The 15,709-nt window shown below is 31.4% G+C and overlaps 2 protein-coding genes across 4 annotated transcripts; one reads left to right on the top strand and one right to left on the bottom strand.

Moving 5' to 3' along the window:
• Window positions 1–4,142: 4,142 nt before the first annotated feature.
• On the top strand, window positions 4,143–9,256 carry LOC103494201 (uncharacterized). Of its 3 annotated transcripts, none has more exons than XM_008455295.3 (10): window positions 4,143–4,286; window positions 4,474–4,727; window positions 4,950–5,154; window positions 5,422–5,512; window positions 5,622–5,767; window positions 7,408–7,651; window positions 7,765–7,869; window positions 7,984–8,166; window positions 8,251–8,455; window positions 8,649–9,256. In XM_008455295.3, exons 2-10 carry the CDS (start codon window positions 4,505–4,507, stop codon window positions 9,131–9,133), a joined length of 1,887 nt encoding a protein of 628 aa, XP_008453517.1. In that variant the 5' UTR covers window positions 4,143–4,286; window positions 4,474–4,504; the 3' UTR covers window positions 9,134–9,256. The 3 variants fall into 3 exon arrangements, with proteins under 3 accessions (XP_008453517.1, XP_008453518.1, XP_050936939.1); XM_008455296.3 differs by lacking the exon at window positions 4,143–4,286 and adding an exon at window positions 4,288–4,398; XM_051080982.1 differs by lacking the exon at window positions 4,143–4,286 and adding an exon at window positions 4,290–4,398 and having other exon boundaries at window positions 4,447–4,727.
• A 561-nt stretch (window positions 9,257–9,817) lies between these two features.
• LOC103494202 (protein STRICTOSIDINE SYNTHASE-LIKE 3) lies at window positions 9,818–13,016 on the bottom strand. The gene is made up of 4 exons (XM_008455297.3): window positions 12,433–13,016; window positions 11,219–11,494; window positions 10,606–10,773; window positions 9,818–10,452 (listed from the first exon to the last, which is right to left on the bottom strand). Exons 1-4 carry the CDS (start codon window positions 12,792–12,794, stop codon window positions 10,050–10,052), a joined length of 1,209 nt encoding a protein of 402 aa, XP_008453519.1. The 5' UTR covers window positions 12,795–13,016; the 3' UTR covers window positions 9,818–10,049.
• Window positions 13,017–15,709: the final 2,693 nt, after the last annotated feature.

Genomic DNA, 15,709 nt, shown 5'->3' with positions numbered 1-15,709 from the left:
TTGTAGTATAATGTTTTTTCAAGATTCATTTTCTTATTGTGATATTATGTAGTGTTGAACATGAGAGCAGAAAACCAAGTTGATTCAATTGAAGTTAGTCGAAGGAGAGATTTGTTGTGGTTAGTTTTACAAGTTTTCAGAAGTTTTTCTTTTTCAAGAATTAGATCAACTTATTGACTGATTTTTACTCCTCGATGGTCGAAGTTAATTTGAACTTTTTATTAAACTTATCGTAATCGGTTCAGTTGCGTTTGTCATAAAACCAAGTGTGACTAACTGATGCTACTTCTTGTATTATTGCCTGACAACTATGGGAGATCGATCCAGCTTTCCTTTTAAATATCTTAGATTACTTAAGATCTAGAGTGTGAAATTCATTCATTTACTGTTTTATTTTTATTATTATTATTATTATTATTATTATTATTATTATATATATATATATATAAAGAATAAATGAAAGACAGTATTTATGAGGTGCTCACATGGTGGGACTCTAATTACTTGTATCTGTAACCTTGAATACTTATCTTCTACTTCCATTGAGGGTGACATTCACACCTATTCAGTAAAGTTACCAAATTATTGGTAAGAATAATGGTCAAATGAACTCTCTTAATTAAATAATCTTGTCAAAAATCAAATTCAAGTAGATTTCTTTTTTCAATAACTCCAGATTAAGTCCGAACGTCAAATATTACTTATTCAATTGAATTGTGTTTTAGTCGACCACCGTTGGAAAAAAAAGCTAATAAAAATACAATAGTGAACAAATGAAATATTTTCACGAACATTTGTTTAAGTAAATACACCAAAAAGTAACGAAGAAATAAGATGTTTAGTAGCATTTTGTCTATCGACTTCATAATTTTTTGTTTCTTTTGAGTATAACAATGAGGAGGAAAGGAATTCGAGCCAAAGTTTTTATGTTTATTAGTACTCTTCAAAGCCTGTTGAGTTAAGTTTTTGTTAGCGACTTCTTAAGTTGGTGTTTACATCTATTGATAACTTTTTTTTTCAATTTTTACATGTATAAAATTACTTTTTTGCTATATTTATTTTTGGATATTTTTAAATGTAATAAAATAAACTAAAATATTTACAACATATACAAAAAAAAAAATTGCATTCTATCAATAATAGACTTCTATTACTGTATATCAATATGACTGATAGAAGCATATCAGTTCCTATTAATATCTATCATTAATAGAATATGAAATTTTGGTATATTTTATCAAATTTGTCATTTTTTCCCGTTTTCTTTTATTTTATTTACATTTATAGATTAATTTCATTTTTTTGAATGCTCAGAAATAATTTTCATACAACTTAAGTGAGATTATCAAATGGTGTAAGCAAAAACCATCGTATGAGAATGGGTTTCCCAATGGAAAAGGACAAATACATTGCCATATGTACGGCTTGTCGGCCACGCCAGCTTGTCCCCCAACGGCTATAAAATTTGAATGCCTTGACCCATATGGATAGTTTCCCTATGTTTTCATATTAATATGCAAAGAGCAAATTTTTCCAATTCATTTTTCTAAAAGTACAAATTGAGATGAGGTATTTAAACTCAAATTTCTTTGTTGTTTGTTATATATAAGTACCAATCGAGCTAAATTCTTGTTACAAATGTTGCAATTAATTGATTCGATATATTTGTAAGGAAGAACAGATAAATGGTTGAGCTAAGAACAAAAATAATAATGAGAGAAATTGTTTTAAATGACAAAACTCTTGAAAGTATTTAAATACAATAAAATATCGTTGTCTATTAATGATAGACATTGATAAAATAAATGATAGTAGTTGATCTGATAAGTAAATGATATTTAATTGTATTTGTAAATATTTTAACTTTTATTAATAATAATAATATTTTGTTGAACTCGAAAGAACTAACCGACAATGACACTATTGATATTGTTACAAGTAAAGATCAAATGAAGGTAACAATAATTAATAAATTGTTTTAAATGAAAAAAAATACTGAAAATATTTATAAATATAACAAAATATCAGCGTCTATTAGCAATAGATTGTGATAGATGTTTGTTGCGATTTTGATAATAGTTTATCGCGGTTAAAAAATAAATTTTTTCTACATGTATAAGTATTTAGGATTATTTTCTTATATTTGATAATAACCCAAGATACAACGTTAAATTATTAAAAAAGAAAAAACACCCTTTAACCTTGTTATCTACTTAAAAAGTATCTCTACACACTTTCACAACTACCATAGTATCCTTTTTCATAAATGTTTTAAATTTTTAATAATACCCTTTTGATATATATATATATATATATCTTTTAAATTTCATACAAGAAAAAAAAAAAGATATAAATAGTGCGATAGTTACCTATAAAAATATTTAAATTAACATATTGTCTTGGGTCATTATCATGCTATTCTAAGTTTTTATTTCTATTCAAAACTTTAAAAGATTTTTCATTCTTACTGTCTTGAAATATTTATAAAGAATCAAGAATAATATTACAATAAAACATTTTAAAAATGAGTGAAATATTAAAATTATTTATAAAATATAACAAAATTCATTTAATTCTCTTTATTCAATTAAATATTTTTTACTATACTCTATGAATAGTTTTATTTTTCTTTTTGCAACTCGATATATATTATTATTATTATTATTATTATTATTATTATTATTATTATTATATTTTGATTTTCCTTTAAACCCAAACGGTAAAGTAATGAGGGTTTGATTTTGGACGTGGGAAGATCTGATTGGTTAGTTGAGATTGGCAACGTTTAGATGCAATTGGCGATGTTTTGTGTGCCCAAATTTCTTCATTCAATGAATGCTTACTCTCTTAAAACTCTGAAAATTTTCACTCTCTCACCAATCCCCAACGCAATTTCTTACGTTCTCTATTTAGTCTTTTTTTCTTTTCTTTGCCTTTTGTGTTCATTTGCTTTATAATTTCTAAATATATTTATTTTTCAATTTTCATTTATAAAATAAAACAAATTTACATTTTCTACCTCATTCGTTTTAATTTACATATTCTCTCGCATCTTCTACCTTTATATATACACATATCTCATTCTATTTTGTTTAACTATCTACTCGATTTCAATCATCTTTTTGTTATATTATTTGGAATGATCATTTGTTTACTATTTACACAGTCGTTTAGTTAAAAACATAACAATATTAAATTTTTGTTGACATGTCGGTATTTTTGTCATACTTTTCCATTTTTGTAGATTTGATATTAACATGAGAGGTAAATTGACATTCTAGTATATGACACGAAAACTAAAAAAAGAAAGCATTGTTAATGTAAATCTAATATAAATATTAAATATCTTGAATTGAATAGTGCCAAAGGTATGCACTTTTATTTATTAATTTAAATAGTCGTATGAATTTTTAGTCAATTGCATGTGAGGCTCTCACAAAATAACTTTACTTCACTAAATAACTTTCCCCTTTGAAAAAAAATCACAACTTTACATCTTTCTTTAAATGTATAGTGAAGAGTGAAGAATAGTTTAGGTTGAAATAGAGTAAAAGAACAATTTTTACATTTCCCCTAAATATAAAGGTCTATTTAGTTGTGAGTCCTGCAATGTAATAAATTAATAAACCATAAAATTTAAACTTTTGTAAGTTGTGGAGTCCATCATTAGTTTAAGAATTGATGGGGCCAAACAAATATAAACATTCAAGTAAATGTTTCAAATTATAATTTAAAAAAAGGATTTTGAAGTGGAAAAAAGAGCTTGCATTTGCATTTTTTACTTGTCGATGCATAGAACACTAATTACGAGTACAAAATATAAGCCTCCTCACAAATAGCTGAGGACCATCATTCAAGAAAGCAAATAAAAGAATTTGGATTGATCTTTTGTGTCAAATCGAAATAAGCTAAATATGTTACTATTAACCTCAAAGTTAAATATAATCGATTTTTTGGTCTAATATCATCAAGAGAACTAATAAAAATTGTATTTAAAAGACATACAAACATTCAACTGTTATCTATAAAAATATAAAAGTGCTTTAACCATAAAATTTTTAATTTTAATTTAGATTTTGGAGGAGGGAGTAAATAATAAGAAAAGCAGTTTTCTTTGAAATTTGAAATCAATGGATAAGAAACTGAATAAAATAATAGTAAAAGGTTTGTATAAAGGTCCCCACGTACTCCTTCTTCGTGTCTTGTGGATTCCCGTTTTCTCCACTGGCAGAATCATTCTGCCTTTTTTACCAATTCATTCATCACTTCCATTTTCACGTTTTTCTGTAAGAATCATTTTTTCTCTCATTTCATTGTTTTTTCTTTTGTTCTCTTAAATGCTCTTTGTGTCACTGCATTTTCCTAAACCCAGTTTTCATTTGCTTCAAAGCCCATTCAGTATGGTTTACTTTTGTTCTTTTTTGGATTCTTGTTTATTGTTTATAGCTTGATGTAACTCTGTTTTGTTATCAGGTTTTGAGCTGTTTGAGTTTCAGAGCTCAAAATGATGCGGTTCTTAAAACCCTTGATGGGGTTTTGGCTACTGCTTTGCTGTTTGGTTGTTGCTACAGATGCAACTTACTTGAAATACAAAGACCCCAAACAGCCATTGGGTGCTAGAATCAAAGATCTTATGGGTCGGATGACTTTGGAAGAAAAAATTGGCCAAATGGTTCAGATTGAACGGGCAGTTGCAACCCCAGACGTTATGAAGAATTATTTCATTGGTATTATTTCACTCAGCTCTTTAAAGCTGGTTCCCCAACCTGGATTGGATAAATTAGATTTTGCGAGTTTAATGTCTACTTCTCACTAAGGATTATTGCCATAAATGTATCGATTTGTGCGAGTTTAATGTCTACTTTTCAGTAAGGATTATTTTTATGGATGTATGTGTATATACTGTATTTTGATTATGGAAGATGAATAATGATGTTGGGTTTGGACAGGGAGTGTACTGAGTGGAGGAGGGAGTGTACCGGCGGAGAAAGCCTCGGCGGAGACATGGGTCAATATGGTGAATGAGATCCAAAAGGGGTCTTTAGCCACCCGTCTTGGAATCCCCATGATTTATGGGATTGATGCTGTTCATGGTCACAATAATGTGTACAATGCCACTATCTTTCCTCATAATGTTGGTCTTGGTGTTACCAGGTAAGTAAAGTAATCAAGAAACAGCTGGTTTTCTCAGAGTTATGTATGCATATTATTTGATAATCTTATGTTATTCTAATGGATGATTAAGATTTAGGAAGGTTTATCTGTGTTGGTCTTTTAACTAATAAAACCAGTCTACCAAAAAGGAAAAAAAAAAAATCTTGACGATGTTTCTAGAATCTGAACTTATAACCCAAATTTTTGTTAGTGGATTATATGCAGATTCATGATCTGGGTTACTTATGAGTTCACTTTTCACATCAGGGATCCGGAACTTCTTAGGCGGATCGGAGAAGCTACAGCCCTTGAAGTCAGAGCAACTGGAATTCCTTACGTTTTTGCTCCGTGTATTGCGGTAATGTAACATTTTGAATCATTCTTTTGAAGGAGAATGAAATATATTTTCTTCAGGAATTTGTGCTTGGTTTACAGTTTTTCCTTCTGCTTGTTGGGGTTTTGTGCAGGTGTGTAGAGATCCCAGATGGGGTCGATGCTATGAGAGCTATAGCGAAGATCATAAGATTGTTCAACAATTAACTGAGATTATACCTGGATTGCAAGGAGCAATTCCCCCTAATTCGAGAAAAGGGATTCCTTTTGTTGCTGGAAAGTAAGATCCCTTTGCATAACTTTTTAACTTTACTTTGGTTGTCATTTTGTTTAACAGAAGAAAGTTAATAACATGTTGTGATTCTTCATTTTAATGTTTAAATGTGTATATAGATGTCTTTTCATAATTACATATTGTGTTTGCTTGTTCAGTGTTCACATTGTACAGTGGTTTGATGAGTAGAAAGTTCAATATTATTTCCCCTCTATGCTTACCAGCAAATATTCTTGAACAGTGCTTTGAATGATTATGCTTGGGTTAATTATCAGATGCCTACTATAATAATGCTAATTATTTTAACAGCTTTTATTATTATTTTTTTAATTTTTAAATTTATGGTAAAAAAGTCAGATGTTGAGGCTGGAAAAAGCAGCTAATTTCTGACCAATGAACACTTTCTTTCTCTCTTCTACAACACAACTTTTGTTATTACTCAGTTGATTGATAACGTATCTTCAAGTGGACCATGTGATCCTTGTATGATCATTGTCTGCGGATTTAGCCTACTTTTTCTGACCCAGGTTTATGCTTAGCTCCTCAACTTTATGCTCTTTATTTTACATACATATAGAAAAACTGAAATAATACTAGTTTCAGAAGTTAGTGTTAAAATTGTCTCTCAGCTCTTCTAGACCTAGGTTCAAGCTCTACTATTTACATTTTTTGAAGATTATTTTTACTAGTCTATAAAGCCCCCTCAATAAAATTTCTGTGTCCGCACTGCTGTCTATTAAAGGTAAAGAAATAAGTAGGTGTTCTTCATGCAGTAGTTCCTTCCGCACTGCTGTCTATAAAATGTAAAGAAATAGGTAGGTGTTCCTCATGCAGTAGTTACTTCCGCACTGCTGTCTATAAAAGGTAAAGAGATAGGTAGGTGTTCCTCATGCAGTAGTTCCTTCCGCACTGCTGTCTATAAAAGGTAAAGAGATAGGTAGGTGTTCCTCATGCAGTAGTTCCTTCTTACTGATTACATATGGATCTCTCTAGTGAAACGCTCGTTGATTTCTATTCGCCCTTCCCTATTTCGTGAACTGTGCATGTAAATGGTTATTAAACAAATGTTAAAGTTAAACTTCCTTACTTGGTACCCCAATATATTAATGCTGCTTTATAATATCGACAACACGTACTCAAATTTTCTCTTTGTTTTATTATCATTATTTTTTCTTCCACTTGCCCCATACTAATTTCTGTTCTGCAAAAGAGCAGAGAAATGAAGTGAAGATCATTTTTATTCTTTTTACAATAAGCAACTATGAAAAAGAAAAAAAAAGTTTGTACATTTGATATAGCATTATTATATATTATATATAAGCTTTGATGAACTTTTCTTTTTCAGATAAAAAGAAAAATGAAACTAAAGTAGCTTCAGATCTTTCAGATCTTCCCTAAGTCTTTTGATCATATTAATGAACCAAGTGGGTCCCACCTTATCTCCCCCGTTACTTTCATTCAGTTTTTCCCCCCTGTTCCTATGCATTGTTTTGAACTTTGGGTACGTATGGTTGTCTTTTCAAATGTTAGCTCATGGTTCAACTGGTCTATGCTAGAATCAGCCATAATCTAGTGATTCAAATGAATATATTTGGATATGTTCCATTAACCTAACTACTTTTCTATCTCAACTTATTTCACTTCAGACAAAAAGTTGCGGCCTGTGCTAAGCACTTTGTAGGAGACGGTGGCACAACCAGGGGTATCGATGAAAATAACACTGTGATTGACTATAATGGATTGCTTAAGATTCACATGCCTGCATATTATAATTCGATACATAAGGGTGTTGCAACAGTAATGGTATCTTACTCAAGCTGGAATGGAGTGAGAATGCACGCCAACCGTGACCTTGTAACTGGCTTCCTCAAGAACAAGCTCAAGTTCAAGGTATTCAAATAATTTAGATAAACTCAAGTGAGATTCTTATGATCGTATACTCAAATGGATCGTAGACAATCGTGCAAGCCCCTAATGAATGTTCTTTTGTTGGTTGTCTGTAGGGGTTTGTTATTTCCGATTGGCAAGGGATTGACAGGATCACCTCTCCTCCACATGCTAATTATTCTTATTCAGTTCAAGCTGGAGTTGGTGCTGGAATTGACATGGTAAGTCAAAATTCGTCTTTTGATTTGGAACGTGTAGCATGTCCATCATATATTTTGTTCTTGATGTCTTTTACAATGGTTACAATGTTCCATTTTGTATATGATGCATGGCAGGTTATGGTTCCACAAAACTACACGGAGTTCATCAACGAACTCACTCGCCAGGTGAAGAATAATATTATTCCAATGAGCAGGATCGATGATGCTGTTCAGAGGATTTTAAGAATTAAATTCCTTATGGGTCTCTTTGAGAACCCATTGGCGGATAACAGCCTAGCCAACCAACTTGGGAGCAAGGTTTGTCACCTGTTTTGATACTAGTAGTTGGTTTGCTAAAGTTTTGGCTTTGGTGACTGAAACTAAAATGTTGGCCTTCAACAGGAACATAGAGAGCTGGCCAGGGAGGCTGTAAGGAAATCGCTTGTGCTATTGAAGAACGGCCCCTCTGCCGATAAGCCATTGCTTCCTCTTCCTAAAAAAGCTGGAAAGATACTAGTTGCAGGGACTCACGCTGACAACTTGGGCTATCAATGCGGAGGCTGGACAATCACATGGCAGGGTCTGAGTGGCAATGATCTCACTGTTGGTAAGTTTTACTGTTATTTCTAGATAAAGAAACCAAGAGGAGAACTTTCTTAATGCGCATTTATGTTGATTTAATCTCGTTACTAATAATTGCAAAGTCATTGTTTCCGTATCTGTAATTATGTACGAAAACTGGAAGCACCACAGTTTCCGATAGTTGTGCAGTTTCTTAGACTTGGTAAATTCGTAAACAGGTACTACCATTCTCAATGCTGTGAAGAATACGGTTGATCCTGTGACGCAGGTAGTGTACAACGAGAACCCAGATGCAGGGTTTGTCAAGTCAAACGAGTTCTCATATGCCATTGTTGTTGTGGGGGAGCCTCCATATGCTGAAATTTCTGGCGACAGCATGAATCTCTCCATTTCTGAACCTGGTCCAAGCACCATAAAAAATGTGTGCAGCAATGTCAAATGTGTTGTCGTCGTTGTCTCCGGTCGCCCTGTTGTGATGCAGCCTTATGTTGGAGTAGCCAATGCCCTCGTGGCTGCTTGGCTTCCTGGAACAGAAGGCCAAGGTGTAGCTGACCTTCTGTTCGGTGACTACGGATTTACCGGGAAGCTTGCTCGTACATGGTTCAAGACTGTCGATCAACTCCCTATGAACGTTGACGATTCACATTATGATCCACTATTTCCGTTTGGATTTGGTTTGACAACTAAACCAAACAAGTACTAGAGAAGTTAACATTTTAGAGAAACTTCGAAGGATATTATTCATCTTACATATTAGATGAGGCTGTTTACAAAGCCCTCTTAGTCCTATTTTAGAAGCATTTTTAATACCATCTTCTTTGAATCTCGTATTGATCCTTTTCTTTTCTTAAGCCTACTGAAAAATATTTATAATCCAGCTTGAATGGGTGTTGAGTGTATCGCGGAAGAGAAAAAATTGATATATGTTTGATATCTTAGTTTAAAATTTAAATTCAATTTAGTACCTAGATTTCAAATCAATTTAGTACCTAGATTTCAAAACATTACAATTTTACTTTTGAGATTAGAAATTTGTGTTAATCTAGACTTTTTAATAGTAACTCACACAGTGTCTATTCATTGTGAAGTAACATTGTAATTCTTTTAGATTATTTAATTAGTTGGACATAGAATTATTTAATTAGTTGGACATACAGTAGGAAAAGAGAGATTTAGTGAATATAGCAATTATTCATTTTAACACTAACAAATGAGAACTAAATTGAAATCAAATCAAAATTTTACTTAAAAGATGGAATAAAAAATCAACTCAAAACCTAAGGACTAAAATGTATTTTCTGTATGGTCAAAAAAATGTATTTTCTGTAAGTATAACCGTCTCCGTGGATATGTGGGAATAATAAAGAGGTGAAACATGAAGTATGCATTGAGATAAATAAACTTCCTCAATTATTAGTAAATTAAAGAGTGTATGAGTTATTTTTATCCACCCAATCAGCTTAACTTGGGGGGCCAAAAAGGAAACTACAACTTTGACTAAAATCTTTAAACTTAACAGCAAGTTCACATGAACATAAATGGCTAACTAATACTACAAAAATAAAGAAAAACTAAAAACCTTATTCCTATTCCTAGTCCTACTCCTATTCTTACCAAACTTAACGCAACTCATAAACTGCAATAAAAGACATTAAAACACTACCAATCCATAATTTTCCATCTTTTTCCTCAACTTCACTTACTGCTTTCACAACCTTACCTTCGGTGTCTTCAAGTATTTGCAAAAGCTTTCCCTCTGGGCTGTACTTCACAACCACTGCATGAGGCCTTCCTCCAACATGAAGCAAGAACTGGATTTTTGCTGATATTGGAAGCTTGAGAAGAAGTTTCCTCAGTTTTGGATATTTAGCTTCCAGATGAGCTAATGTAGAATGTCGACTGTGAACTGCCACCCAGAAGTCGCCCTTGTCGTTTGTTCGGACATTGTCGGGAAATCCGGGAAGTATGGCGAAGAGCTCTGTTGTCCCTGCTTTCTCACCCTTCAACCAATACTTGCGTAATCTAGATCAATGATGGAAATGAGGTTAATGAGTTGAAATATAAACAGATTATTGGTGTTCTTTCCATCTTATGAACATAAATGCATGGACTAAGAGCAGTAGTAAATTTTGACGGAAAACTTAAAGAGGTAATTAGAGTTGTAAAGTGTTTTACCTTCCTTTTCCTCCTTCACAGAAGAGAAAGAACGAACCGTCCTTGCTTAGAGACACACCATTCGGGAAATAAAGATCTCTCACGAGCACAGTGGTTTCTCCCGTAGCAGCATTATACTTCAAAAGTCTCCCGGTGTTTTCAGCAGAAAAAACTACTTGTATGAAGTTCCTGCACAAGAAATACAGGTATAAGAACTCTTAGAAGGTTTCTAGTCTTGAAAAAGCAGAGTTAAGAGAGAAGCAGCAAGGAAACTGAAGAAACAGTGATCACAAATGCTAAAGAACATAAGCACCAATGACCAAGCAGTCCTTTGATTGTTCTCAGAATCCATCCTAGTTAACCCAAATTACTTAATGTCATAACTAATTGACATTTTGGTTAATAAGAATACAATACAATGTTGACTTGAACAAGAACAATACCAACAAGTTTTATAGATAAAGAACATAAACGAGATTTTCCATTCCCCTGCTCATTGTTTCCTTCTACAAACGGGTTTCATTTTTACTTTTGTACTTTATAAAGTGGTGATCAACAAGAAGACCATCATAATAATTAGGAATTATCCATTGTCATTTGTTAATTAGCAAAGAGAAAACTCATCATAGCTTACCTCCTGTGGTATTTGGTACTGCTATCTGTAAAGTATACATTCCCTTCATCATCAAGGTCTAGATCATTGATGAATTTGAATGGCACTCCTTCTGCTTCAGTTGAAAGAGAAGTTGCCAGACCTCCTTCTGGTCCGACTTTCATCAGCCCGAAGTATGCATCGGCAATATATAAATTGCCTGTCTTCTTGTCAAACCGGAGTCCCAAAGGGCGGCCACATATATGTTCGTTCTTTGCATAACCTAAAATTGATGGTTTAGGATCACATATCTCCGACCTGAACCACAAAAAAATTAGATTAGAATGTAGAAACAAATGCCTAGAAGAAGGAAACCACAGATAAGTGATTAGGGAACATTCACAACTCCGTTTATGGGTTTCAATGACACTACTAAAAGGTTTTGATTTTTCAAGAAGTTGTAGAACATTCTGTGGATGAGCACAACAAGATTTCATAGCAAACCAACCAAGTCAAACTTCCCATCTAATTGATTTCTCATAAAAATACAAGTTGGATGAGCATGTTTTCCAAGTTTTACTTCAACAATTAGACACCAATATCATTCTCCCTCGCAACATTTTGTATTTGACTTGTATTTTTAAAATGGATAAGAAAATTGAAAAATAAATTCAGTTTGAGAGTCTCTCTTTCCCAAAAAAGGATGCACATTAACAGGACTTGTGTGCATATATATATATATACATATATATATAGTATTCAAACTAATCTGTCCCAATTAAATATTAATATCAAACTTAAAAGCATGTCTCCACATGTAGGCTATACTACATATAATAATCAGTATATATGAAGCAGCCAAAAAGAATAAGATTGGATGATAATATAAATAATTAGAAAGAGAGGGAGATTTTCACTGATCAGATTTTTGCCATATTTCTTAGGATTTAAAGAATAATTATTTGTCGAACGATTTGAACTAAGTTATCATTCAAGCACAAAATTTTAAAAACATTCATATATTTCTTGTTCTAAAGACGCAAACTTTGAAATCATTTTTCAAATTTGAAAGCACAGTACATAAAATTATTTGGAGGAGTTTAAGATATCGTCAGCCCTTGAATTCGAATTAAAAAAGGATAAACATCCAAAACATGATCCAACTACGTCTACACTATCAAACTTCCCTCCATCGACGCGAAACCCTAGAAGAATTCACAAACGAGAAATCCCAAACAGTTGACACAGAACATTACCTATTAGGCGAAGTATAAGCAAAATCAGTCCACGATTCACCATTCCAGAACAGCACTCTACCATCAGCAACACCAGTATAAGGTCCACGCCCTAAAGAATCAAAAGCCACACTCTCAGGACCCTGAACTTGATCCTTAAACATAATGGTCGACTTCTGCAACAAATTTTCACTATCTCTCTCCGTCGGTATTTGAGACCACGAAGGCAATTCGACATAGTAGGTCTCAAAATCAGGGAAGTTAGCGATTGCACTGTGCTTGAAGGGATCGATCGCGCAATACAAAGCTAGTAAGAAAAAGAATCCGGCGATGAGAGTGGCGAAGGAGATGGAAGAGCCACCGTTCTCCGTTCCACGACCCATTGCTGGCGAGTGAAGAATGTAGTTGGAAGTGCGTGAAGATTGGAGAAGGATTGTGAAGAAGTTGAAGAGTGGTAGATGGATTTTGATATGGTTGGTAGTGGATAGAACTTAGCAACTTTGATTGTGGAGAACGAGAAACCTCCATGGAGGAAGCTTTGCATTTATTGCTTTCGAGCCCACACTATGAATACCAAAACCGAACAGGAATAGGAAATTTCTATTTCATTTGGATTTTCAAACCTTTAAATTTATTTATTTATAAAATATATACTTTTAACTTTTTAAGATAAAGTTATCGTATTTTCAAGCAAATATATTTTCACCCTACTTTTATTGGAAAAAAAAAAAAAGAGAAATTGTCGAAAACAATAAAATATTATTTTTAATTCATATATTTGAAGATTGTTTTTATTTTTTTAATTGACAAACAAAGTATCTCGAGGTGAAGATAAACTAAACACAACAAAGATCTTCGAGTTAAGTATAGGACATTTGTGTTCGAAACCAATTGTCCAAAAGAAAATGCTCTTTTTAACTCTTATTCAGTAAAAAATACACTAAGACAATGTCACTCAATTTCAAACATATTTTTATTTAATTCTAAATTTAGTCCCTACTATTAAATATACTATCATTAATTTTTATCATTTAATTTTAATTTTTATCGATTTTTTAGAATTTATTTTCTTAGATTTGAAACATAAAATTTGAATATATATTTACGTAGGATATTTTCTATTTTAAAAAATATTATTATTATTGAATTAATTTCTATAAAAATTATGTTTGAAGATTAAATTTAAGATTTATTGAAACTAAAGGACTAAAATAGAACCTTTGATATTTGTGTAAAAAAATGCAATCAAATTGCTACAAATAATATTCTTTTTACTTTTGTAAAAAAAAAAAATAGATTCTTAATAACGGGTAAATTGTGAGAAATAGACCAATTAAAATGAAAGGTGACATTTTTAAATATAACAAAATTAACCAAAATATTTATAAAATATAACAATATTTCACATGCTATTAATTAATGTCTATCATTGATAGAATCTGAAATTTTGTTATATTTTGTAAATATTTTAGTAGTTTTGTCGTTTTTAATAATTTTTCAAATGAAAAATTTAGAATATAAAATTTATTCCTAGAGATTATATATAAATAGATAGATATAGATATATACTGCAAATGTAGGGTAATTACAGCGTATGGTGGGAATATCAAACCTCTACTTCAAGGCTAGCACAACTACTATATTAATTGAACTATGTTCACGTTGACAATAAAGATGGAAATAAAAATTTATCCTTTGATATTAGTAGGAATTAGAAGAGTTTAGTCGCTAGCGATTTAATTAACTGCATACTTTTACAAAAAGAAGAACTCCATATATTAATATACATTAATTATATGTTGACATCACTTTTTATAATAACTAATATTTTGTCTCAATTTCTTGTTTATAATAATTTCTTTTACAAAAAAGTTTAATGATCTTGAATGGATGAGTAATCAATAAAGGAGTTTGTAGGTGTTTGGATGTTGTTTGAGATAGGTTTTGATATGGTTGTGTTATAGTTTTGACTTTCGAACTCGCTTTTCTCTGCAATGGTCTCTCCATCTTATCTCAATAAACTTTTGTCAAATCTCCTATACTTTACTTGTTTAAGTTAGTACTTGGAGGGACCAAGTTAGTTAATTACACAAAAAAGTAAGGTTAAGATTTTTCGATGGAGCTATATATAGGTCACTTCTCTATCAGATGTCTATAATTGCATGAGACAACAAAGTGTCAAAAAGCTTTTGGCATTCGAGGTTACAGGATGTCAAATCAATCTCGACTCACCTATATCTTGATCAATATTTACTAGCTCGGCTAAATCTGCTCAAACCTCAAGGATTTTGATGTTTTGTTTTCGGAATGTACACTCTCCTAATGTGCTTTTCTAATACCTATGGGTTGGTTTAGGTATGTTCGTGGGTTTGAGGAAACCATCGACAAAATTTTGGACTATTTGAATTTTTGTTTTTAGTTTTTTAAAAATTAAATTTATAAACACATCTATTTACCTTTAAATATTTTATATTATTATACATATTTTAGTAATATTTTAAAATTTTGGCTATTTTTTTTTTAAATACTCTCTAAAAACATGTGCTAAATGATTACTAAAATGGCCAAAAGTAGTTAGTATGTTCATTTGAAACATTTTTAAAATTAACCCAAAATATTGTTTTTCCAAATTTCATTATTTATGTTGTTCCATTAGAAAAAATTAATTATTTTTTCAACGGTAAACCCATACATAACTCAATAACATACAAAGTGTGCTAATAACAACATAGCATTTGAATCAAATCTCTTATATTAAAAAGAAATTATTTTTTCAGTGAAATAGGGTTGCACCTTCCTTTAACCTATAATTTAAACTTATACTAAGTGATTTAAGAGATCTCATTTCAAAAACGTTTTTTTCTAATTAACTAATATTAGTTTCCAATGAAATTTTAAATAGTGTTAATAAAAGTTTCTTTCTTTCTTAACATTATCTCCATTCTTTTTTTTTCTTTCTTCTTTTCAAAAAAGACACTGAAATGTGTGAAGTGAGAACGGGAACTGAAGCTCTAAAGTCGATATTGATAATACGAACAATATATGAGTTGTATTGTTTTATTCTTTAATGTGTTAGGTGCAATTTGAATGATGATTGGGAATAGTGGTCCATTTTTCATTTATCGTTTCCCTACCCAATTTCAATTTTTTTTTTATTTCTTTTTTGAGAAATTGCATCAAATGAGAAAAAATTTTAGAAAAAAAATAGTTTATAACACATCTTTTTTACGTATTATGAATATGACAAATATAACAAATAATTAATGATATTAGAAGATTATTTGTTTTTAAATTTACT

Source organism: Cucumis melo, chromosome 2 (genome assembly GCF_025177605.1).
Source record: "Cucumis melo cultivar AY chromosome 2, USDA_Cmelo_AY_1.0, whole genome shotgun sequence".
Lineage (NCBI taxonomy): Eukaryota > Viridiplantae > Streptophyta > Magnoliopsida > Cucurbitales > Cucurbitaceae > Cucumis > Cucumis melo.
The sequence above is the reverse complement of the archived record's forward strand: the minus strand, read 5'-3'. Positions and strand labels throughout refer to the sequence as shown.